Source organism: Hypanus sabinus, chromosome 4 (genome assembly GCF_030144855.1).
Source record: "Hypanus sabinus isolate sHypSab1 chromosome 4, sHypSab1.hap1, whole genome shotgun sequence".
NCBI classification, from domain to species: Eukaryota; Metazoa; Chordata; class Chondrichthyes; order Myliobatiformes; family Dasyatidae; genus Hypanus; species Hypanus sabinus.
The window spans coordinates 127,064,251-127,090,454 of record NC_082709.1 but is presented as its reverse complement, the minus strand read 5'-3'; the positions used below and the strand labels follow the sequence as shown (position 1 = coordinate 127,090,454).

Below are 26,204 nucleotides of genomic sequence, written 5' to 3'. Positions count from 1 at the left end.
TTTGCTGATTGACGGACCACCTGCTGATTGATGGGTGCTACAAGGAGTGAGTGGGCTGAGAAACATATTTCAGCACTGCATACATAATGAAGGCTTTCACTGAAGCAGAGTGTTCAGAAAGAATTCAAAGAGCACTGAGGGCACAGGTCCATCCTACAAATGACAAATATGACATGGGGACAAAGTTCAGACTGTACAGAATGGAAAGGTCCTAGAGTTGTCATTGGTCTGGATGGAGTTGTGGTATTCGTGAGACATGGAAGTACATATGTGAGAGTGCATCATTCCAGCCTACATATAGCATATACTGAAGACCATCAGAACTCCATGGAGAATGACACCAAAACTGAAAAGCATTTACCTGGCACATGATCACATACGTAGCACTGACAGTAAGGAGAAAAATGCAGCTAAGGACTCAATAGAGTTGCTCAATGGTGACACAGACAGTGTGGAAGAGAGTGCAGTTAGAGAAATAATGGAGTGTTTGAGGAAGCTTGAGACTTTGGCAAAAAGACAATGTCTACAAGAAATCATGTGCCACACAAGGGATGCACCACTCAGTGAAGCTGAAGCTGAGCAACTTCGGTCAAAGATAGATCAGAACAGACATCATGTTTGATGCCTGCAACTTGGCATTCAGCAGAAAAAAATGCCACAGTACAAACCTTACACAAGGCAAACAAGATAGTGCACAGAATTCAATCAGAAAAAGTAGTCTTGAGGTTTCAACAGCTTGGAAAAGATGTTCACTGAGGCTCATTGTCTTCAGTGATGCCTCACTTAGAAATCTTCCTGATGTAGGTACTCAAGGGGGAAATTTTTTTCTAACTGATGGGAGAAGAGGGAAGATTTTCACCTCTTTATTGTCAGTCAAAAAGGATCCGAAGAGTTGTACTGAGTACGCTGGCAGGAGAAACGCTTGTAATATCTGAAGGTATTGACAATGCTGTTTTTCTGGCCACACTCTATTCTGAGTTTTTCCATGGTGACCCAAAGAAGAACGGTCTACAAATAACTTGTGTAACAGACAACTACTCTTTGAATGATGCCATCAAATCCACCAAGTCAGTTACGGAGAAGAGGCTTCACTTAGAGATAAGCAGCATCAAAGAACTTGTCCAAGTGTAGAAAATTCATCACATGCTATGGTCATCTATAAGGGAACATCTCATTATCTCACTAAGAAGGGAGCTCCAGCATTTGTGCTGTTAAAGGCAGTTAGCAAAGGCATTTGGTATCTTAAGAATTGTATTAACATCAAGGGTTATAACTAAGTCTCATATCCTGATGGACATTTAAATTGTTTGGACATTTGAATTGTCTTTAATTTTTTTCAAATTAAATTTTTAATATACACATAAAAAGGATGGGAGATTATTGAGTTCTGTTCATTTGGACTATGTAAGTATTTAGTATGCATGCACACTTTCCCTGTTATGCACTTGTGTGTCGGAGGAGGGGTGGGGATTGTGAGATGTAAAGGTGAGGGCCTCAGGAGTTGAATGGAGATGTTGAAAGTAAAGTCATTTAAGTAAAAGAAAAACGTGTCACTGCTGTTTGGGCATTAACAGTAGTGTGACATGACTCTGACTCTAAACACGACTACTACGTCTTAATTATGTCAGAGGACAATTTGTTGATCATTGCTAGAGTGTAGGTATTGGCAGGCTGATATTATTGAAATAACAGAATATCATAGTCAGGCTACCTTCTAATATTCCATTTCTTTGTCAACCTGCCTTTGTTTTTATTACAAGCTGGACATGGTGCAAAATTGTACAAGCACTTCCTACTTCACACTGAAAACCCTCGCTCATTGTTTCTTTTTTCTTTAAGAAGGCCAAGGATAGCCAACCCAAGTAACAATTTAAGAGCTACAATATGAAGATGAAGGGAATCATAGTGGTCAGTATGAAACTCACAGCAATCAACTCACAAATATTGGCATTCTGCATGCTGCAGTTCTTAGGAAAAGATCCGCATGTGATGATTCATGAAGCAGTCACAATCCTGAGATAAACCACTATAGAAGTGATTAGCAAAGAGGCACATCCAAGATGTGCTGTTTGGTTGAGGAATTGTCTTTGTTTGTACTTTGCTCCAAACTCCAGCACCTGCAGTTTTGTGTTTACCAGATATAAAGCTATGGATACAGGGATGGCTTGCAACTGCCTATACGTGCCAATCATATCTACCTCCTACATAAGTCGAATCCTTCGGATTCTCAGGTCAGCAAAGGCAGTTCCGTGAGGCTAGGCTTCCTTTTCCCCATGGTGAAAAGCCGGGCTTACCTTTTTCTTCAGTGGCACAATGAACACGTGTTTGGAGACGCTGCTGATGTTCTGTACGGTGAGGGTTGCACGATAGATCTTTCCAGGCTCCGTAGCAGTGAAAATCACTTCAGAATGCGAAATTCTCACACCTGCGATGTCCATCTGTGCGGTCAAAGAGTCGACCTGATTCCTCTCCCCCGTGGCGTGCCTTCGCCTCGTCGTCACCAATTTACCGTCTCCAAGGAACGGCGACACCAGGCATTCGCCGTCACCCTGGCAACGCTTGGGTAAATCCAGCAACCCCTTCTGATGCGTAAATCCCTCAAAACAAACTAAACTATTTTTCTAAATATTCAAAAGATTTAAAACGTCAGTAACATATCTCGCCTAATATATTTGAAATATTTTTGAGGAAAGATAACCCGCAAATATACACTATGATTTAGAAACTTGGAATGTGCAGCTGCTGAATTTTAATCCGTTTTCATTGACAGCAGCGGGGGCGTTAGAGAGTTCGAGAAATCGATTTTAATATGAAAATAACTCATTTTTAAAATCGCAGTTTATTTTAAAACAGTTGACTTACAGTCAATGTTATTAGGGATTTTGCTTTCAATTCCACCTTTTATAGTAGACGCAAACATTGAGAAATTGTAGGCGGTCACTATTTTGGGCTTGTTTTTGTTTACTTCATCCCAGAACAGGATGCATTGACATTTATTGTTCATCTTTGGTACTCGGGCTCAACAACCTAAAACTAAGTAGAATTACATTTCACACTGAGCTGCAAAGAGGTCATCTCTGATGAGTTGAAAATCTAGAAATGAATAAAACCAAAGCTTAAAATCTGACGAGTGGGAAACGATTAGACAGGGAAGTTGCATTTAACGTCTCCAGCATAGCGACCACAGCGGGCAATTGCTTGACTGTTCCTCACACTTCCAAACACGTTAGATGTTTTCCACGATCTTTTGTGCTTTTGGGTTGTGTTTCGATTGGATCCGTGAAGGCTGGTTCACTCACAGCTGTGTCATTTTGATCCCTCAGATCGCACCGTTAAATGATTGAGCCCTCCACTTCGATAACCGAAATCAGTTTTTGATGCTGATTCTGCAAGTCTTCCTCTGTCAGAAGGGCTTTGGAAATCACACCATCTGAGGAAAGAAAGTTTTTGAGCATTTTAAGGCAACACTGGATAGACCTTTGATAAGGGGGTAGGGGAGGAAGATTAACAGATACAAACAGGAATGCAGAGTTGAGGTTGCAATCCGTTCAGCCATGTCCTTATTTAACTGCAGAGCAACTTGCCAATTTATAAGTGCCAACTTGCAATTTGTATCGGCCTGCCATCACCATTCATCATTGATCTCATCTGTTGCTGATATTTAACACTATGCCTTTATTAGTTCTAGTCACTAGACTGCTCCACTGTGGTGACAGATGGTCTTCCACTTCATGTAAACTGTTCCAGTTGTCTCAAGACTCGTTCATGTTTTAAACCTGTGCTTCACATATAAGGTCGTGAAGGGGCTTGATCGGGTAGATGCGGGGAGAATGTTCCCAATGATGGGTGAAACTAGGACTAGGGGGCATAATCTTAAAATAAGGGGATGCCGTTCCAGGACTGAGATGAGGAGAAATTTTTTCACTCAGAGGGTAGTGGGGCTGTGGAATTTACTGCCCCAGAGAGCTGTGGAAGCTACTACACTCAATAAATTCAAAACGGAGATAGACATTTTCCTGGATAAAAATGGCATTAGGGAATACGGTGAGCGAGCAGGTAAGTGGACATGAAGCTAGGTTTAGATCAGCCATGTGATCTCCTGGGCCAGTTTTCAATAGCCTGGATGGGTCGGAGAGAAATTTTCCAGATTTTTTCTCCTCAATTGGCAAATCATTTTTTTTCCCCGGGTGATCACATGGGTTTGGGCGGGATGAATAATAAAATAAAATGGGCGGCATGGTGCCCTGTTGGTTGGCACTGTTGCCTTGTGGGATTCGGTGATAACTAGAGTTAAGATTGGATCAGCCATGATCTTGTTGAATGGCGGAGCAGGCTTGAGGGGCCGATTGGCCTACTCCTGCTCCTATTTCTTATGTTCTTATGTTCTTAACTTTCACCATTCTCACTGCCATCAATATTTCAATTTAAAGTATTACAGTTGTCTCTCCATAGCTTCAATCATTTCCCCTCTCCTTTCCTGCATCAATACACACAGATATCGCAACTCAGCAACCTCCTAAATTTTTGCATTCCTCCAGTCCTGGTTTCTAATGCAATATTATAATGTACTTACTGAAACAGAAAATGCTGATGGTGCTCAGCAGATGAAGCAGTAGAGGTAACTATTCAGGTCAAGAACTTTGACTCAGAATTGGTAACACGAGAAATAATGTATTTTAGGTTGTGGAGTTAGAGAAGGTGGGAAAAACAGCATTTTGAAGTGACTATTCCCTTCACAACTACTTGGTCCATTTTTCCATTTTGACCTGCCATTCAAGTTTTCTTGGCATTTCCCATGTAATCAAAGGAAATTGGGTGCTCAGTAGTCCTTACAAGTGAAGCAGTGATTCACTTATATTTATTCCAATTTAGTGCTCACAATGTGACATCCTCTACACTGTAAGAATTAAATACAGTATGGCATTAGTCTACAAGGGTGATTCTGATCACCTTTCACCAGAATTCTCCATTCTACTTTCACTCTGCCATTCTGCCTCCACCTTCCTTTCTCTCCCCTTCCCCACAGATATTTAAATGTTTTTAATTCTTTCTGCCCTTCAGCTGCTGCTTGCCTTGACAACTTTAGTCTGCACCCTATCATAAACATACTATTCTTTTCCATCCTCCCACTTTGCCACTTAAAACATTCTTACTTTCCTGTTCTGATGAAGGGTCCTTTTTTCTAAAACATCAACCCTGTCTCTCCCACTTGTTCCATTGATCTGAGTTTTATATTTGCATTTTTTTCAAATTACTAAAAATGCCTTTATCATTGGTGGCTATACTTTTATTTGCCTTGGCCATAAAGGTGCCATCACAAACTTCTCTAACTCCTTGATTTTCTCTCTTTGTTTAAAATGCATTTCAAAATCCACCTCTTTGACTAAGTTCTTACTCATCTGCAATGGCATTGTAAAATATGGTTGAATTTTTGTTTGATAAGAAATTGAAGCAGGATCAGGTTTTCATCCTTGATAATTGCTCTGTTGACCAATAAGATTATACTTCAACCCCACTTTTCTTTGCTAATTCCATTATCATTAATACCTAAATTCAAAAAAAAAATGTTAATCTCCTCAGTCCAAATCAGGTATTACTCACTATATTCTCTATTTAAATTTTGTTGAACAATCTCTTGGTTCGCATCTTTTGAGAGTCTTAAGAAAGCCAGTACAACACACCAAATCACCTCTTCTTCTCGACATGACATTTTAGAAATGCTCTTAGCATTATAGTAATGGGGCACATGGGCTCACATTCATTCAGCTAATTGAAATGAAATTCTTAAATATTTTTCAAGTTGATGCCTTTCATGGATAGTTAGTTATCTGATCATGAATCCCTATTTTCACCTGTGTTTCAAAGGGGCATGTTCTAGACATAGTATTAAACTGAATGATTAGATAAAATTTTGCGTGCTGTTTCTGCTGTTTCTTATTCTGTTGTTGTGATCTCACAGCATAAATTATTTAATTTAATCATATGTATAGAGACAGTTTCAGAATTGCTCTGACCATTTTCTGCAAATAAAATACACAGCTTTTGCCACATATAGTTTGCATTAAAATAAAATGTCATGTTTCATGCTAGGATAATATGTATCTTTCTACTGTTTTAAGATTTGAAATGAAAATACACTGTATTTTTAACTAAAGGCAAAGAATGGAGATAACCTTACTACTGGGAAAACAACTATTTTCTAATCTTTAAGGTCTATGTTGATGTACATGGATGAAATTGTCTCCCACAGGAAAGCTAGCAGCAAAACTAAGCATTCATCAGCCTATAACTCGCTGAATATTTTCTTGGCATTTCATTGTCTATAAGAAATGGTAACAAATTGTGAGAATAAAAGGTTGTTATATGTTTAAGTGGTTGAGCATGATGAAAGGGACATGAGTTAATAAAGAACAGAAAACAAAGTTTCAAACGATTTTAAGAACCAGCTGCCTCATTGAAATCATCAACAGGAGAGATTTTCAGGGCTGCATGTGGTTGAGGTGAATTAATCAATCTCTACCAGAAGGTGGCCCCAATATTATGAGCAAAAATTACCAAAACTGTTTCCGAGAAAAAGAGAGAGAGAAATCTATAATGTACCGATGACATGCGACCTCATTCAACGCATCTAATAAGTTTGTTTTCTATTTCTTGACTAGACAATTTATGCAAGTACCATTTCAGCACACGCATTTCTCGATGACAGAGAAGCTCAGAAGAACGATCATGACATCTTATCCATCACTATGTGAAACAGTGTTAATAGCTGATGCTCGGAGTGAGACCCATGATCAAAATAATAAGACATAATAACAAAGTCTCCAAGAGTTGTACTTATTAATAGCATATATTTCTAAAGGTCAACAATATGATTGAAATTGAGAAAACGTGTAGCTGCTCCTTTAAGGAGTTCGTGGTTATTGCCCATTTAAAAAATCAAGCTGTTGGGAAAGCGTGGCGTAGTTATGCGCATGCTCTTTTCTAGATTGGGAACGGAAACTTTCCAAGGCTTTGGTTGTTTTCGGAGTGGAGAAATAAAGTGTGGTAATTATTCTGTATTTTACTTTGTAATCTATTTTCTGTACTTAGTTCGAGACACTGTTTTGTAGCTATATTGATAATACAAAAATTGTTAGGAAGAGGGAAAACAATCTCGAATAAAGTGAGGTTGGTGGCGTGTTGAATTCGCTTTGTTTTGGCGGTGCTGTTACTAATTAATGCTGTCCGCGATCATGTGAGTTGAGTCAATGAAGGAACATTCTTTTTAATAAACTTCCTTGTGTAGCATTGAAATTAGGTATCTGGGACGCTTAATCGCGACTCAGAATATTGACGACGTTTACTTAAATGCTGGTTTAATTGATATTTGGATAAAGTGCAACGAGCAAATAAAGTATTATAATCATTTTTTTTCTTCTTAAAGTGAGTTTAAGCATTCGTGCTTTTGAAGGTACTTTTGAGTTGTTCGGCAACCCTTTCCAAAAGGGTTGGTAGAAGGGACGTTAGGGTATATCTCAGATTTAGCGACTCAATTCCGTGTCCCGGTGCCTATAAATTACTTGCTTGCTGACGATGGCGTATTACTGTGGCTCAGCCGGATAACTGAATTAACATTTCCACTCCACCTCCCTGTCGTACAGGTGCCATGGGGCCGTTTATTCCGTCGAAAACTGCAAAAATTATTTTTCTTAATGTTTAAACGAGGGAGAAAATGCGTTAAAACAGTCACCGTTCCCAACCCTTCTTAAATACTCTTCATAGCTTTTTTTTCTCTTGGACCGCTTGTCAGTTTTTTTCCCCCTCTCGGACCGCTTGTCAGTTGGTAATAAGATGTAGTTTGGCATCAGTCCGTCTGGTTTACGTGCAAATCTGATGAGCTAACAGATTAGTTTCTCTCCCCCACCCCTTCTCCATGGCGAAGCATTCTGCCTGGGCCTTCTGTACGCAAATAAATTTGAGATCGGAAACGATAGGAGTGGGGCCATAAGTGAATGCCGCTATTTTGATAGAGACGACTTGCGTGATTCCACCAATGGGTTGCACAGATTTTGATAGGAAGGAAGTTTTGTTGAGTAAGGTTATCTGGTTAAGCACACTTCAGGAACGTAGGGGAGTGGGGGGGGGGGGTGTATTCCTGTCAATTAACCATAGATATTCTTTAATTCAAAATCGGGTGTTTGTTTCACACATTTTATCTATTAAACTGACTGTAAAGTTCTTCACTTCTGAGTAGTTGTAATTGACCTTAAATATCAGTGAAACGCCGCCAACAACATGCAGGAAGTTGTTGGTTGTAGAATGTTTAATATTGGCTAAATTTATTGATCTGCCCTGAGATGGTGCACAACAATAAATAACCATTACATATTTTAACCTTTATTTGTATGATTAACTATTCATTGTGGCATTTCACATCAATTTAATGACGTTTTTAGCAGAGTGGAGTTACCACATAATGTTTAGTAAGATTCAGCCAGTTCTAGAGAGTCAATGTGATTATTATAAGGTTGGCAATATTAGTGAGCTGCGCTGGTGCACGGCCATGCAGTAACTGAAATGCCTCTATGCACATAGCCTTCGTTGCTGTACAGGTGGAATTAGTTTACAAAAGTGTAAGATTTTCTTTGTACTGTATTATACTTCATTATACTCTTCAACTATTAAGATGTGATTTTACAGTTTTCATTCTAAATATTCATAGTATGAATGCTACAAAAATCAAAGTGCAATGTAGTATTTCAGGCCTTAAACTTTTCCTACTAGCAAATATTGGTCTGCACAGCTGCTTTTTAAAGGAACATTAGCAGTGGTGTGGTTTTTAACTCTGGACAAATTGCAATATGACAAGTGTTTAAATTGAAGGTGCAGTTTGGATGTAAGTAGTTCTTTTCATAGAAGTAATTTAGATTTTGTTCTGTCCTCCACCATTAAACCAGTGGAGGAATTTACTAAATTTCTATTTTCTTTAAAAATATTAAATGGAATTTAAATGAGATGTGGTTCATGTAATAATATGAGCACTGCTTTAACAGAGTTCCATTTTCTGTGCAAAGAATTCCAAAAGCTATACTCCTTATGTCCTGTGATATTATTTTGTATGTGTTACAAGATTAAAGATACTGTCCTTTCTCTTGATCATTAGTATTTATTGCTGGAATTTGTAGTTTAGATTTTGTTCCTCTTTTATAATGTTACTGTTTTCCTTACTGAATGGGGGGGGGTGGTAATGGGGACAAGTTCCCACTACCTATTAAATACTCCTAATGGCATGTGCCTCAAATAGCCTCTGACACAAAGTCCATCTCCAGGCCTTCACATGTGATTTGGCTACTAAGTTTGGCAGAACCATTTGTACTGACAGAAGAAGGGGCTAAGGCGGGTTACTGTCGCTTTGGACAGATGGGGTTCATCAGCCTTGGGTTGGCAGCACATCTAGGAGAAGGAAAACTCTGACTCCAAACTTTCGCTGCCTTGTGACTGTACCCATGCATGGGGAAGGCTTCGGCGGTAAACCCTGAGGGAGTGGGAGGTTGGAATTCCTGAGTTGTCGTCGTTAAGGCAGTCCTACATTGAGTTCAATGCTGGTACCAAACTGTATCAGTTTCTGCCATTCCTTTGGGTTCATCAGCTACATGGAGAGGGGGAGCTTTCTACATAGCAACAGCTTGCTCTCCATATCATACTGCCCAGGCTTGCCTATCTAAACAGCTGGGACACAATATCCGTGGTCAACTCTGACTGATGGAGGCCAATACTCACCTCGTAATTTTTCATTCCTCTTCAAAGGAAAAATAGCTAAATCTTCTACTGTAAATGTTTTTATTTGTTCTTATCCTCGTTGAAGGATTGGAGAAGTGATAAATTCTCTACACCCATTAAGTTAAGTGTCTGGAATTCAGTATTTAATTGTTGGAGGAATCTTCATTACAATTTTCAAAATGGTACCTGCATGAATGTTTGAAGAAGGTACAGCAGTTTAGTAACCAGAACATAACGCAATGGCCTCAATTGTAAATGTTTCTAAGCCCTAATTGAAGTTGATCATCAAAGACCATATTGTATATTAGAAAACTTGTGTTAGTCCTGGTTAGATAGCTGGTGTATGCTAGTTGCCACAGTTGTCATTTTGCCCAGAATCCTGTTATTACATCAGATAAGCTCCATCTGTATAAAAGGAGTAGCCATGACAACTTTCAGTCCAAGGGTATAGGGATAAAGATGAGTGGGAATCAGATTCCCAGCTATTATGTCATGCTTAAGTTCAGATGTGTGTCCTGCTTTAGACACTGGTGTGCTGTACTAGTAGGTATGTGTTTGGATGCTCTTTATTAATGGTTTACAGTGCATATTAAAACAAAGTTAGAGCAAGTCAACCTTTTCTACCAATAAACAAAATCATAATATGGGTTACACATTTTTACCTCTCCTGTTACCTTTTGCTCTTGATTATCAAGTTTCTATTTACCTCTTCCTTAAATTACCAAATAGAAGAGAATTAGAAAAATTATTATCTCTCAGTAAAATAATTACCTTGTCTGTCATAAATTGTGACTCCTAAAATTTGACCCCTTTAATTCTAAGTGTATTTAAGAGTACAGGTCTATTTCGCTACTATTTGTGGTTTGTGAAGACCAGATACAGGCATAAATGATTATAAGATTCCTTGAATTGCTATCTCTGCTCAGGCTTCAACCTGATTTTACTTTTAAGAAATTCTGATACAAACTTGATCTGAATGCTCAAAAGAAAGAAAATCTGCGGATGCTGGAAGTCCAAACAAAACACACAATGCTGGAGGAACTCAGCAGGCTAGGCAGCATCTATGGGGAAAAAAGTACAGTCGACATTTGGGGCTGAAAAGTCAACTGTACTTTTATCCATAGACGCTGCCTGGCCTGCTGAGTTCCTCCAGCATTGTGTTTTTTGATATGAATGTTTGTGGCTTGGGAGTACAAACATGGATATAATGTGTCCAGTATCTTGATTAGAAATTGGGAGGGGAGGAAGAGATGCCTATCTCCTGAGGGGAAAATATGAATAATAATTTTTTGAAAAAGCTGCTCATGTAATTTTATCAATGAGATTTACTTGTGGCCCTTAGAAGTGGTTTGGTATGAACATTGGGCCCTCCTCACAAAGATGTGCTCTCTCATTCAACAGCAACATCTTTAGAACTCAAATAATAGTTACCTCAAGTTTTGATGTCTTTTTAATCCCCAGAAAAGCATATTTCCTTGTGTTACTGTTAACCTATCATCATTCAAAAAGATCTATTTTTATTTAGAGGGACAAAAAATGCTGCAGTTGAAATCTAGAACAATAACATGCTTATATAACTCAGTGGGTCGAACAGTGGGGGGGAGGGTTTTGACCTGAAACCTTAACAGCTCTTTTCTGTCCATCTTTCCTCATGCCTCCCGTTGCTGTCATTGTCCATTTCCTTTTGGAGGATCTTTTGACATTTTGTATCTAACCAATGTCATGAATTCCAGCTCTGCCTGCCTTTTCATGGGATATGTGGAACTTTGTTCTCTGATCATTTTCCAGTACTTTAGTGCTGTTTCAGGTTCTTGCACAGGAGTTGAGTGCATCTCCACACCCCCCCCCCCCCCATCCTCTTACAGTGTTGAGATATTTAAAAATTGATTACTATGTAATAAAGTTGGTTACAAAACTTAATTTTCTTTCTAGTTTCATTATTTCTTAGCTCAGTTTTGTGAAGTAACATTTATGTCAAATGTTAAACAAAATAAATTATTGTTGAAAGTGTTTGCAGCTTTAAAAAGAATTGGATGACTTTGAAACAACTTCCTGTCAAATTTATCAATGAATCTAAACCCAATTCAGTAGTTAAATCTCATTGGACAGCTCTTTTGTAATTACCAACTGAACTTGAAGGCTTTCCCTATTCATAAGTTCAGCAGTGGTTTTGGAGAATTGTACACCAAAGTTGTTTATTTTCATTGGTCACTGTCTCCCTGTTAGTAAATGACATAGCTTATCTAATTCTCTAAAGAATGAAATTGCTGATATTAAATTCAGTTTTGAGGAACTGGATATTGTATTTTAAGATTGATTTGATTTCTGGCTCATGTAAATCCACTAACTCACAGAATTTTAGGTTCATGAAGTAAAACACCATCTTCACCTGGAATGGTGACCTTCCTCACCAAGTGAAATAAGTTTGTTTCTTTTCCATTAGAATGTATGACTATTAAAAGATAAAAACCATTCCCTTCTCAATTCCCTGGCCCCATCTTCAGACTTTTTCCAGCCATATGGAAAATTTGAAAATGATAGTCAAGTATTTTGGCTTTTGGTAATTCTTACAAGTTTTAAATATAATAACTTTTGAGATAAATTATGCCTACATGCAATATGTGTCACTTTGTAGAGTTTTCTAAAATTTTTAAAATTTTCTAAAAAGCAAGTTTTAAGTGTCCTGATTTATTAAAAAATACTTTTAATTTCAGGAATGGGTCATTCAGTTGTCCAACGCTTTTTTTTTGCTGCACCTAGCTGCTTTCTTTGTGCATCTAACCCCACCACATACCCTGCTTTCAATTTATCCCTTATTCCACTAGCTTTCTTGTTAACACAACTTCCCTATTCTTCTCAGTTGTTAATAAATCATTGTTTATGGATGGGCCGTATTATTTTCAAGCTGTAGCTGTGGAATTCAGTCTAAATACCATCTCTGGGTTGTCGATCTGCATTCCATTCATTCAGTGCATATGGGGGAGGAATTTAGTTATGGTATGTATGATGCTTGCCAAGCTTGACACCTTGAAAGTGGTGAAGAAAGTCTGTCTGCTCCATCCTCCAAAAGTGGAACTTCCTGATGGTCAAACATCCCAGTCCATGGCCACCTTTTGTGTCAAGGTGGAGGAGTAACAACTAATATTTCATTTGGGTAGCCTCCAACACTGATGGCATGAATATTGATTTCTTCTCCTGGTAAAACAGTTTTCCTTCCAACCTCCCTTTTTTTCCTCACTCTGGTCTCTCCTTTTCTCACCTCCCCTGGGCCTTTTCCCTTTTTCCTATGGTCTACTCTCCTTTCCTGTGAGATTTCTTCCTCTCCAGCCCTTTATCTTTCCTACCCACCTGGCTTCACCTAGCTATCCTCCTTCCCCTCCCCCACCTTTTTATTCAGGCATCTTCCCCCCCCCCCCTTCCTTTCCAGTCCTGAAGAAGGGTCTCAGTCCAAAATGTCAACTGTTTACTCTTGAACATAGATACTGCCTAACCTGCTGAGTTTCTCCATCATTTTGCACGTGTTTTAGATTTCCAGAATCTGCAGACTTCCTTGTGTTTATTTTTAGAGAGATATACCTTAAGGAATATCTTGTAGCAGTTGTTTAGTGCCCATCATAATGTGTATTTTCCTTCTTTCAGATATCCAGATTTTATCCTGTAAAAGTAAAGCATGGAAAGTGGTGAGTATGGATTCTGTTACTGTTTAAGTTTTGTCGAATATCATTTTAAAAATCTAAACTAATGTTTTTAAGTTCTATGCAAGTATTGTTCAATATTGTTCCTGATATTCATTAGTCATAGTTTAATTTGCCCCACCCTTGCGTTGTTTCTCTTTTTTTTCACTAATCTGTTTTGATCAGCAAATACTCCACTTAAACTTTCTGATTTTGTTGAGAGGCGGAGAAGAATGCTTTCTGAAACCTCTGAATAAGGAACATTTCCTGATACCTAAACAGCCCAGTGATTCTGAGTGGTCCTTCCACGAGAGCATTTGGAGATGGTTGGCTAAATTAAGGAAAGCTGTCCCGTCGATAAATTGAGCACAGACTGGATACATGTAACAAAAGACAAACATTGCATCTATAATCCCAGATCATTCTAGAATTATCTGCAAGTGGGATCTGCTCCATTGGCTGGACAGAATCGCCCAATGTGCTGCAGTGGTGCATCAGGAGGGGGTGACGTGAACTTGTATTAATGATGTGTCTATTCAACCAAGTCGTTTCATGAAACACTTATTACCGCTGTTTGTTCTGAATCCTGGTTTTGGGCATTACATTTTCAACAAATTTGAAAAGAACACAATTTGATGGGCTTTCAATTTGCTCTGGGTGGAGAACTTCAGTATCCACAGATGAGGCTTGATTGGGCTTGCTGATTCCTGAAGGACACAACTGCCAGAGTGGTTCTGCAGTGGACCAGAATGGAACCAACATATCATATAACCTGGATCTCAGCCAGCTATGTGATGCAAATACAGATTTTTAACAGCAACACTGTTGGTAGTCTAAAACATAATCCTGGTGAAGATAATGGCACCATCACACATCCTCCATGCTGCATGGCAGTTTAAATGTTAGTTATTTTGGAATAAATCTGGCTACTCAGAACTGCCTGGGAATGTTCCAGCTCAGCTCTTGAGAGATGCAATATTCTTGTTCTTGAGTCCTGAAAATATTCATTTCATCCACTTTACTCTAAAAGTCATGTGTGCAAGTAAAGTGAAGTACTGGTTCAGAAAAAATTACAGCAACATCACAGGCATGTAGGTAGAGACAATATAAATAAAACCAGACGGTGATAGGGGTGGGGAAACACACTCAGACACCAGTCCATCTTGATGCAAGAAGTGGTTCATTGTGTTCCATTGCTGAAGTAGGGTTACTCGTGTTTCAAGGCTGTTCCTCAACCTGGTGGTATCACTTAACCATGCTGTTCAAAAAATCTCGCTTTGTATGGAATGTTGATTTTAAGCAGTACAGAAAACTTATTAACTTGACTTTGAAAGTTAATATTATCAACAATCATTAGAGAAGCAGTATCAAACAGCAGTTTTAAATGTTTTTAAGTTGTCTTAAACCCAGATGTGGTCGTCAAAGGAAACTGAACAATTAGGTTACATAAACTTGAAATCTGTATCAATGCAATCAATTTGATTTAGTGATACAGCCATGTTCATAGCTTTAGAGAAGGTAAGCATTTGAATATTAATATTGTACTTGAGCATCTCCAAACCATTTCTTCTCCTTGAATGAAAATTTTAAGAAAATTACACATGCTAAAAATCTGAAATGAAAACAAAATATCAGAAACACTCAGCAGACCAGGCAACATTTGGGGAAATAAACAAATTTAATGAAGGATCTTCAACCTGAAAATTGATTCCCTTTCCACACTTAGAGTGTTGCCAGGATTTTGTTTTAGTCTTGACTATTGTATAGCAATTTGCTTATGATATGATACTATAATCTAAAGTTTACTATCTTCAATTGTTGTGTTTTTTAAGTTCAGAATCTTTTACTGTTTCTTAATGTTAAGACCATAGGATTGTGATAATTCGATCTTCCAGCCCCCTCTCAAATTAGATTTCTCTTCCTTGGAGATGGCCCTCGCTTTGGTATTAGATAGGTAACATAACCTGTAGATCTTGTACTCCGCTTGTAATGAATTGTCTTTCCCTCTAATGTAATGCACTGCACTCTTCAACATTTTCTGTCTTTTCACCCCTATTTGAGAGACTTCCTGGCCACAGTTAAATCACTTCCTTCTCCTAAGTCCCCAGGCTTGTTCCCAAGAGTGTGAAGAAACTCAAATCTATTGGATGTATGCAAAAACTTGATCTGCTATCATAGTATCTTCTGGATCCCTCTACCTGGCTGATCTGGAGTCATCTCCTGTTCCTGATCTTGCCAGTACTAAAGTCATTTGGGATGTGACAGCCTGCTGCAGCGATAAGTCTTGGTACCTCTCTACCACTGTAGGAATAACACAATTTAGATTCCAGTTTCTTAACACTGACTCACAGCTGTAATTGCCTTAATCAAAAAAATGTCCACAAGCTCCCACATACAGATACTACAACGTATAACAAATTTTTATTTGTTTTGTGTTAATTATTTATCTGTGATTTATTGATGGAATTTGGTTGTTAAAATTTAACAGTGCTTTCAGTTTGCAATCCACATTCATAATCAATCACATGCCTGCCATTCCTGTGGTATTATGCTACAGATTTGCTTTACAGCTTTTAAAACACTCGGGGATTTTCTCTCTACACTCTGGTATGTGCAATATTTTCTGATGAGACTAATTGAATTAGTTTGTTTTATTTTTAGTGCATGGTGCATGATTCTCTTTCTATAGAGCAGCATATTTCATAAAATGTTTTGCATTTTTTGTAGTGTTCCTGAAACAGGGCGAGGCCAATTCTATTCTGAAAAGATATCGAAGAAAAAATTATCTCTTTGAAGAGATACAACAAGGCAATATTGAACGTGAATGTCAGGAAGAAGTTTGTACTTATGAAGAAGCAAGAGAAGCATTTGAAAATGATGAAAAGACAGTAAGTACCAAGGGTTAGCTAGTTTGCAGTTGTACTGATGTACTTGCTTTCACATTTGGGTTTTATATGACCATTTCTAATAAGTGATTATTTGTTTTACCTTCTCATTTGTAGGAGTTAGAGTTTGTGGCTAACTATACTTACAAGGATCCATAATTTACACTTAAGATCAGAAGTCTTTTTCTCAAAGGATGATTTGTTTTGTCACTGCAAAACATAAAATTAATCAAAAGAAAAACCTGACACTGGGGATAACATGTCTGTACTTCAGTCTTACTTTAGTGAGGTGTGCACTAAAGTAAGGATAATGTGGGATAATGACATATGCCCTTCACATATTTTTACATATAACCTATAATGAATTATGTAAACAGTAAAGAATGCTTAATCTAACAATATATTTACAATATTACTGAAATATTAAATTACACAACAGATGTAACCAGATTCAAAAACTTCCAAGAGCATTGGATAAATAATTCAAGGGGGTGGGTGCTAGGTGAAAGAGCGTAGGATTAGGGTTAAATGTTAGCTTTATTTTTCAAGGAACCAATGACTGCCTTCTGTTCTGCATACTTTATTGGTTTTAACAATTGAATTTTATTTACAACTATAGGAAAAGGTTTAAATGCTAATGTTGTGAAGGAAGCATTTGAAATTAAACTGTAGACCTGGGAGGGTATAATATTTGAGTATAAAATGTGTGGTAAATATGCTGTTTCTACCATTGGAATTCACACATTTACTGAACACAATGAAAGAAATTTTAGAATTGACATTGTCATCTGCTTTTGTAACATTTTATGTTAACTTTACAAATAGCCATTGTCAAAGTAAGTCCCTTATTCAAATCATTTTTCACTAAGCAGTAGAAATTTAAAAATTCCATTAGTTTGTGTGAGAAAGTATCTTTCTTAATTTCAGTTGCAGTTGTGAGTGAAGAATGAGGTTCCGTAATTGTGGAAACAAGTGCCCAGCATAACACATTGCATATTTCAGCATTGGGCATGGAATACACTTGTATGGAAAGTAAAAACTGATAACAAAACTACAGTGATTATTTCACCATTACTTGGCTGGTATTATGTTGAATACTGGCAGTAAGAACAATTTGGCTATGGAGGAAGAACCTAATGAGAGTAATATGGGGAATGCTGAGATGATACATGTTGAATTGGAAGTGGCTTGGAGATCAATATGAAAAGCATGTTGAGGAATGAAGGGGAAGAAAGAGGCTGATAGTAAAGTAATATGGATACTAAGCAGCAAGATGAGCAGGCAGCTCTCATTCTATCTTAATTATGTTCTTGGTGAACTGAATGCCAGAGATGTTTGAAAATTCATTCCTATATTTAGGAATGTACAATCAGTGCAAGTAACTTTTGTTTGCTTGATAAATATCATATCCTTCTCCTGTGGAACACAACTGAAGTTAATAATTATTGCTTGCTTCTGTCTTTCCTTCTACCCAAGTGTGTTAAGGATTAATTGTCAAAAAGTACTTTGAAAGATAGTAAAAGGTTTAAAAAAAAATTAAGAACTCCATCCCATGACACTGTTGTTCAGTGTAATCGTGGCTACACCAATTTTCCATAGACTTCAATTCTCTCATCTTTCAAAAATGTATACTATAAATTTGATCTGACCTCCACAATGCTGGAGTCTACAATTCCGGAGTTCCGATACCTTTTAGAAGTTCTTGCATACCTCAGTTTTAAATAATAGACCCTTAGTTTATGATTATGTCCCCTTGTTCGGGATTCTGCTACTATTGGATATATGTCAACATCTACCTTGTCATGACCCCTCAGGATCTTGTACAATAAGATGCATAGTTGATGATAATTAATGATCTTGATAAGAGCATCTGAAAGTAATCTCAGGAGCAGCTGAAAATTAAGTGCAAGGATGAAGCAATTTTTTGGGGGGTAGAGAATTTTTATATGTAATCAAGCAAGCAGTAGATCTGTCAGTGTGACATGAAGTTTAAAGGGAGGAATCTGTTGGAATGTTATAATGATGAGAAATTGGTTATGTGTGTGAAGAGGAAGGATGAAGGATTTAGGATACATCTTCTGCCAGATGATAACACTTACTGCAGGAAATGGGTAACAAAACAATCTGGATTTTCTATGTTATGAGCAAATATTGGTTTAAGCTGTGGAATGCATTATTGTTATCTGTGGGCAATTATCCACTTGGAAAATTATCTGTTGGAAACATGGAAAATGTCTTTTCTGTGCATTATTTTTTTCCAGGAGAAATTCATTGATAGTTCATTAACCTTTTTGAAAAGTTTCTTGTCAACAATTTCCTCATAAATATTACTACTTCATCATTGTTATTTCTTCAATGGTTTAATCGAGGCACGACTGCACAAGCACATAGACGTCAGCCAGTGAGAAGAGTTTAAAAGGAGACCACTTTATAGAGTGGGTGTCAGGAGAGCGGGGAACAGAGTAGAGGGAGACAGTCGGAAGGCTTTGGCTCAGCGGGGCTTCAGCAATAGCAGGTCAACATGAAGTAGGTTGCCTACGTAGAATACAGACAAGAAGTATGAATGTGAGGCTGGTGTTCTGTGCTGGGTGTTAAGACGTGGGAGGTCTGGGAGACTCCCAGCCAGCCACATCTGTACCAGGTGCGTCGAGCTGCAGTTCCTTAGGAACCGCATTAGGGAACTGGAGATGCAGCTCAATGACCTTTGGTTGGGGAGAGTGAGGAGGTGATAGACAGGAGCTACAAGCACATAATCATACTGGGGCCTCGGGAGACAGATAAGTGGGTAACAGTCAAGAGAAGGAAGGGCAGGAGTCAGAAGCTAGACAGCACCCCTGTGGCAGTACCCCTTAACAATAAGTACTCCTTAAGTACTGTTTTGTGGGGGGGGGGGGGGTGGACAGCCTACCTGGGGGAAGCAACAGTAGCCACGCCTCTGGCACACAGTCTGGCCCTGTGTAGGTAGGTTAGGGAAAGGATGGAGATGGCAGCAGTGTTAGGGGACTCCATAGTTGGGGGTCAGACAGGCGATTCTGAGAATGCAGGACAGAAACACGAACGGTAGCTTGCCTCCCAGGTGACAGGGTCCGGAATGTTTCTGATCATGTCCACGATATCCTGAAGTGGGAAGGAGAACAGCCAGAGGTTGTGATACATATTGGTACCAATGACATAGGCAGGAAAAGGGAGGAGACTACAGGGAGTCAGGAAGGAAGTTGAGAAGCAGGACCAAAAAGGTAGTCATCTCAGGATTACTGCCTGTGCCACGTGACAGTGAGAATAACAACAGAGTGAGGTTGAGGATAAATCCGTGACTGAGGGTTTGGAGCAGGTGACAGGGATTCAGATTTCTGGATCATTGGGGCCTCTTCTGGGGCAGGTGTGACCTGTACAAAAAGGACGGGTTGCACTTGAATCCCAGGAAGACCAATATCCTGGCAGGGAGGTTTGCTAAGGCTATTGGGGAGAGTTTAAACAAGGATTGCTTGAGGGTGGGAACTAAACTGAAGAGACGGAGAACAGGTGGTTGGCTCACAAATAGAGAAAGCTTGGAGACGGTGCAAGAGGGAGGATAGGCAGGTGATGGAGGAGGGACGCACTCAGACCAATGGTTTGAGATATGTCTATTTTAATACAAGGAGTTTTATGAACAAAGCAGGAGAGCTTAGAGTGTGGATCAGTACTTGGAGCTATGATGTTGTGGCCATTACAGAGACTTGGATGGCTCTTGGGGCAGGACAGGGAGGGAGGCAAAAGAGGTGGAGGCGTGGCACTGTTGATCAGAGATAGTGTCATGGCTGCAGAAAAGGAGGAAGTCATGGAGGGTTTGTCTATGGAGTCTCTGTGGGTGGAAGTTTGAAACAGGAAATGGAACAGTAACTCTACTGGATGTTTTTATAGACAACCCAATAGTAACAGGGACATCAAGGATAGGGAGACAGATTCTGGAAAGCTGTAATAATAACAGGATTGTCCAGGTGGGAGATTTTAATTTCCCAAATATTTCTAGGTATCTCCCTCAAGCAAGGGGTTTAGATGGTGTGGAGTTCGTGAGGTGTGTTTAAGGAGGTTTCGTGACAATATGTAGTTAAGCCTACAAGAGGAGAGGCTGTACTTGATCTGGTATTGGGAAATGAACCTGGTCACATGTCAGATCTCTGTGGGAGAGCAAATTGGAGATAGTGATCACAATTCTATCTCCTTTACCATAGCATTGGAGAGGGATAGGAACAGACAAGTTAGGGAAATGTTTAATTGGATTAAAGGGAAATATGAGGCTATCAGGCAGGAACTTGGAAGCATAACTTGGGAGATGTTCTCGGGAAATGTATGGAAGAAATGTGGCAAATGTTCAGGGGATATTTCCATGGGGTTCTGTATAGGTACATTCCAATGAGACAGGGAAAGGATGGTAGGGTACAGGAACTGTGGTGTACAAAGGCTGTTGTAAATCTAGTCAAGAAGAAAAGAAGAACTTAAGAGGTTCAAAAAGCTAGGTAATGATTGAGATCTGGAAGATTGTAAGGGTAGTAGGAAGGAGCTTAAGAAAGAAATTAGGAGAGTCAGAATGCGCATAGAAGGCCTTGGCGGACAGGGTTAAGGAAAACCCAAGGCTTTCTACAAGTATGTGAAGAGCAAGAGGATAAGACGTGAGAGAATAGGACCAATCAAGTGTGACAGTGAAAAGTGTGTATGGAACCGGAGGAGATAGCAGAGGTACTTAATGCTGTGTGCATACATCTACTAATGCTTCTGGACACATCACCTTCTCCAGGTGATCCAGCCAGGGCTGATCAGACCCCAGCTTGTGTCCAGATGGCTAGCTACCTATGACTCCATGGCTCCCCTCTCTTGAGCCCCTCTCTGCAGCATTGGTGGTATTGCGGATGGCTCTCCTCTTCCTGTTTCCCTTGAGGCCCAAATTGCTGAAGGCTCTGGCTAAGGAACAGGCTGCGAATCCCCTACAACCAACTTCCACAGGGAGACACCTTGCTCTCCATCCAGCCTGCTGGCTGTTGCTGACCAGTCCTGCATACTTCCTTAGATACTTCCTTTCAAAGGCCTCTTCCAAGCGATCTTCCCATGGGACTGTTAGCTCCAATATCACCACCTGCTACGTAGACTCAGACACAAGGACAATGTCTAGTCTCAGGGTGGTGGCTACGATATGGTTGAGGAACTTCAGCTGCCTTTTGAGGTCCACCAACTGCTGCCAGTCCCTTGCAGAGGTCAGGGTACCTGCAGATGTTCTTTTGGTGGGTATTGGCTGCTCCTCAGCTCTGACAAAGGCAATGGTCTGCTTGGAGGGTCAGGACCACTTCATCCACTCCTGCACTGATGGCTTCAGCGATGGTCTTCAGGACCTGATCATGCCTCCATCGGTACTGTCCCTCACCAAGTGCCCTTGTGCAGCTGCTGAGGATGTGCTCCAGGGTTCCTCGCTTGGAACACAGTGGGCACGCTGATGACTCTGCTTTGCCCAATGTGTGTAGGTTTGATGGGCTTGGAAGCCCATCATACACTGCCTGAATGAGAAATTGGATGTGGTGTGGCTCAGCTTTCCAAAACTCAGCCCAAAGTGAATACTTTGCTTACGTATTCACTACCGAAAAGGATGTTGGCAATTGTAGGGATGACTTACAGCGGACTGAAAAGCTTGAGCATGTAGATATTAAGAAAGAGTGTGTAGGAGCTTTTGAAAAGCATCAAGTTAGATAAGTCACTAGGACCAGATGAGATGTACCTCCAGTTACTGTGGGAAGCAAGGGAGGAGATCGCTGAGCCTATGGCAATGATCATCAATGAGGACAGGAGCGGTTCTGGAGGATTGGAGGGTTGTGGATATTGTTCCCTTATTTAAGAAAGGAAGGAGAGATAGCCCAGGAAATTATAGGCCAGTGAGTCTTACTTCAGTGGTTGGTAAGTTGATGGAGAAGATCCTGAGAGGCAGGATTTATGAACATTTGGAGAGGCATAATATGATTAGGAATAGACAGCAAGGCTTTGTAAAGGGCAGGTTGTGCCTTATGAGCCTAATTAAATTTTTTTGAATATGTGACTAAACACATTGACGAAGGAAGAGCAGTAGATGTAGTGTATATGGATTTCAGCAAGGCACTTGATAAGGTACCCCATGCAAGGCTTATTGAGAAAGTAAGGAGGCATGGGATCCAAGGGGACTTTGCTTTCTGGATCCAGAACTGGCTTACCCACAGAAGGGAAAGAGTGGTTGTAGATGGGTCATATTCTGCATGGAGGTTGGTCACCAGTGGGGTGCCTCAGGGATCTGTTCTGGGACCCTTGCTCTTCGTGATTTTTATAAATGACTTGGATGAAGAAGTGGAGGGATGGGTTAGTAAATTTGCTGATGACACAAAGGTTGGAGGTGTTGATAGTGTGGAGGGCTGTCAGAGGATACAGCAGGACATTGATAGGATGCAGTACTGGACTGAGAAGTGGCAGATGGAGTTCAACCCAGACAAGTGTGAGGTGGTTCATCTTGGTAGGTCAAATATGATGACTGAATATAGTTTTAATGGTAAGACTCTTGGCAGTGTGGAGGATCAGAGGGATCTTGGGGTCTGAATCCATAGGACACTCAAAGCTGCTGTGCAGGTTGACTGTGGTTAAGAAGGTATATGGTGCATTGGCCTTCATCAATCATGGGATTGAGTTTAGGAGCCAAGAGGTAATGTTGCAGCTGAAAAGGACCCTGGTCAGACCCCACGTGGAATACTGTGCTTAGTTCTGGTCTTCTCACAACAGGAAGGATGTGGAAACCTTAGAACGGGTGCAGAGGTGATTTACAAGGATATTGCCTGGGTTGGGGAGCATGCCTTTTGAGAATAGGTTGAGTGAACTCGGCTTTTTTTTCCCCTTGGAATGACAGAAGATGAGAGTGATCTGATAGAGGTGTACGAGATGATGAGAGGCATTGATCATGTGGAAAGTCAGAGGCTTTTTCCCAGGGCTGAAATGGGTAACACAAGAGGGCATGGTACAGAGGAGATGTCGGGGTACATTTTTTTTATGCAGAGAGTGGTGAGTGCATGGAATGGGCTGCAAGCGACAGTGGTGGAGGTGGATACGATAGGGTCTTTTAAGAGACTCCTGGACAGGTATATGGAGCTCAGAGAAATAGGGGACTATGGGTAACCCTAGGTAATCTCTTGGGTAAGGACATGTTCTGCATAGCTTTGTGTGCTGAAGGGCCTGTATTGTGCTGTACATTTTCTATGTTCTATAGTTTTAATTCTGCCAGGATCTTTTTAATTACTGCTCTCCATAATAATAATGATTAAATCTGTTACTTATTTGATTAAATAAAGATTTTGTTATACTTATAATATCCTGAATGAAATCAGTGTAATGTAGATGCTTCTGATTTTCAGGAGACTTGAGCTGATCCCCTGAACCATGTGGTGGATATCTTGGGTGATGCAAAGCACAGGAGACAAACTACAGGAAAATGTACCATAGCATAATGTTTCACTTGTTTAGAATTACCAGTGTTGGAATACAAGGGCTCCTGTCACCAATTTTTTTGACAGCCTAATAATGTCAGGAATTATTGTCTATGCATTTTTCTTTTTGAAAATGCACAGAATGTAAAGGAACAACATTGTCTTGTAAAGGTAGTGTCTGAGGAGTATTTGCAAGTAGTGGTAGGGTGCTTTAAGTTGCATGTTTGAGAAGAGTTGTCAAAGAAGCTTAACCAAGTTTCTGTGATGCATTTGTGGATAATAAGCATTGGGTTGGTGGAGGCTGTGGATGTTTAGACTGGAGGTTTATATGCCAGCCAAGTGGTCTGTTTGGTCTTGGGTAGTATCGCGGTGCTTTAATGTCAGAGCTGTATTCATCTGGATAAATATTCCACACTACTCATGAAAGGCCTTGTGGATGATGGAAGGACTTGGGGAGGAGGGGGTGGAAATGGTAAACGTCAGACAATGAGGAAAATCAGCTTGGTCTAGAATTTCTGGAAGTATGAGTGTTGCCTTTTATTCCTATTCTAGTCTTTTGCACAAAACTCCTGAAATGTTTTCCTTCACATCATGAGGGTATAACTATTAAAATAATTTCACTCAACTGTCACTTTATGGAATATAGTGCAGAAAGATTTCATGCTAAACAATATTTTGAAATTGGTGTAAATCAATTTAACATGATTTTTTTTATTTTTAGAATGACTTCTGGTCAGATTACATAAAGGGACAAAATGAGAATCAAGGAAGTGGTGCCAACATCAACATGGAATCAGTTTATCTTGTGGCTCCTCTGATAGCTGGCCTCCTTGTAATTATTATTATTCTCTTTGTTATCTGGCGATGCCAGGTGAGAAAGGCAAATCGCAGGCAAAATGCATATGCCCAGACTCAGTTCCAGGCAAACCAAGCCACCAGGAACTTGTCAGTGGTTGTATTTGGTTATAATGGGCATTCTGTCAGTCCACCTGATAGATTACGTACCCTGCAGCCAGAAGGCATGTCCAGTGAACACTCCAATCAAAATGGAACCCCTGTAAGATTGCCTGGGTTAAATTCAGATCCCCCTCCATCCTATGATGAAGCTACTAACCAAATGGAGAATGTAAGAATCAACAATGAAGTGCGGCAAAGTGAAGATCCTCCGAAGTATGAAGAAATTATGAATCAGGCGTAGATAAAGATGTATATTAAGTTGCCAATGTTTGAATATTTTTATTTAATAAAATATGGTTATTAACTTCTCACACTTGCATTATATTACAATTAGAGGGTTCTTTTGTACCACATGTGATGTGGTATTTGTGGTCAGCTTCGTTCCTAAAATTGAATCTTTTTGAAACTTATAATTTGGTAAGTTACAGGAATAAGATATTATTTCTTGAGTTAATGTTCAATTGAATTGGTTTTGTTGAGAACAATGATAAATAGGAAGAGCCAAAAAATACCCATCTGTTAGTATTTTACTTCACTGGTGAATCAAAACTCTCTAAATAGCACTGACACTTTAATACAGTATAGGCTAGACACAGCTTATGGCTACAGAGTTTCCACTTGTGTGCTCCAAAAAGATTGTTTCTGTTACAAAGATAGAATTAATATTGTTCATATTTTATTGCCAATCAATTTAGAAAGGAACTGGAAATGCTGCTCAGAGGTAGTGAAATTCCTTCAATTCATTTTGTTCTTAATTGAGGCAAATTGTTATTTAATATCTTTGTTCTGCATTATCAAATGTTAACTAAAACTAGCCCCATTGCTGCTGCTGTTGAGTAGATAGTGGAATTTGCATTATACAGAACAAGTTGTAATTGTTATATTTAGATTATTATAAATCATTAAATAATAAAAGTTATTTGCTTTTTTAAATTGCAGACTGAATCATTGTTTAATCGTCACACCTCTGATCCAGAATTGTTGTTTTTCCCATATAAAACATGAAAATAATTTGGAAAAGACAGTTATTATATTTTGCTTTCAAAATAATTATGAAATAAAGTTGATTATCTTGTGATTTAAAAAGTTTCTCATTCTAATAAAGCACATAGTAATTTTTTCCCCAAAAAACAGTGTTGATTATTCACCACATCTGAGCAATGAAAGCAGTGTGGGTACTTTTGCCACAGTTGAACAATGGGATTGAAACAACTTGTTTCTTTAGCAATGCAAATCTTAAGAAACTTGCACAAATTGGGGTAAAAGTTAAATACTTCAGCTCTATATTAAATTGATGTACATGGCTGTTTGATTTTAAAAATATCTTGCACTTAGGATACAAGTTGAAGACAGGATTTAACTTTTGTTTTCAAATAGTGGAGGGAGTGATCTCCAGATTCCTGTTCTGATTCTGGATGTTTGGCCACATGTCCACATGTTTAGCTTCAGACGCAATGCAGAGTGAT

The 26,204-nt window shown here is 39.3% G+C and overlaps 2 protein-coding genes across 2 annotated transcripts in view; one reads left to right on the top strand and one right to left on the bottom strand.

Annotated features, from left to right (window-relative positions):
* LOC132393191 (cilia- and flagella-associated protein 47-like) overlaps nt 1–2,537 on the bottom strand; it is a 595,459-nt gene extending 592,922 nt beyond the window's left edge. Inside the window, exon 1 of the mRNA XM_059968130.1 lies at nt 2,295–2,537. Coding sequence (XP_059824113.1) covers nt 2,295–2,438 — 144 coding nt within the window. The 5' untranslated portion in view covers nt 2,439–2,537. The remainder of the gene's footprint in view (nt 1–2,294) is intronic.
* Nucleotides 2,538–6,947: 4,410 nt separating this feature from the next.
* On the top strand, nt 6,948–25,047 carry prrg1 (proline rich Gla (G-carboxyglutamic acid) 1). Its single transcript, XM_059968129.1, has 4 exons — nt 6,948–7,044; nt 13,399–13,439; nt 16,161–16,321; nt 24,503–25,047. The coding sequence occupies exons 2-4, from the start codon at nt 13,430–13,432 to the stop codon at nt 24,977–24,979; spliced, it is 648 nt and encodes a 215-aa protein (XP_059824112.1). The 5' UTR covers nt 6,948–7,044; nt 13,399–13,429; the 3' UTR covers nt 24,980–25,047.
* Nucleotides 25,048–26,204: the final 1,157 nt, after the last annotated feature.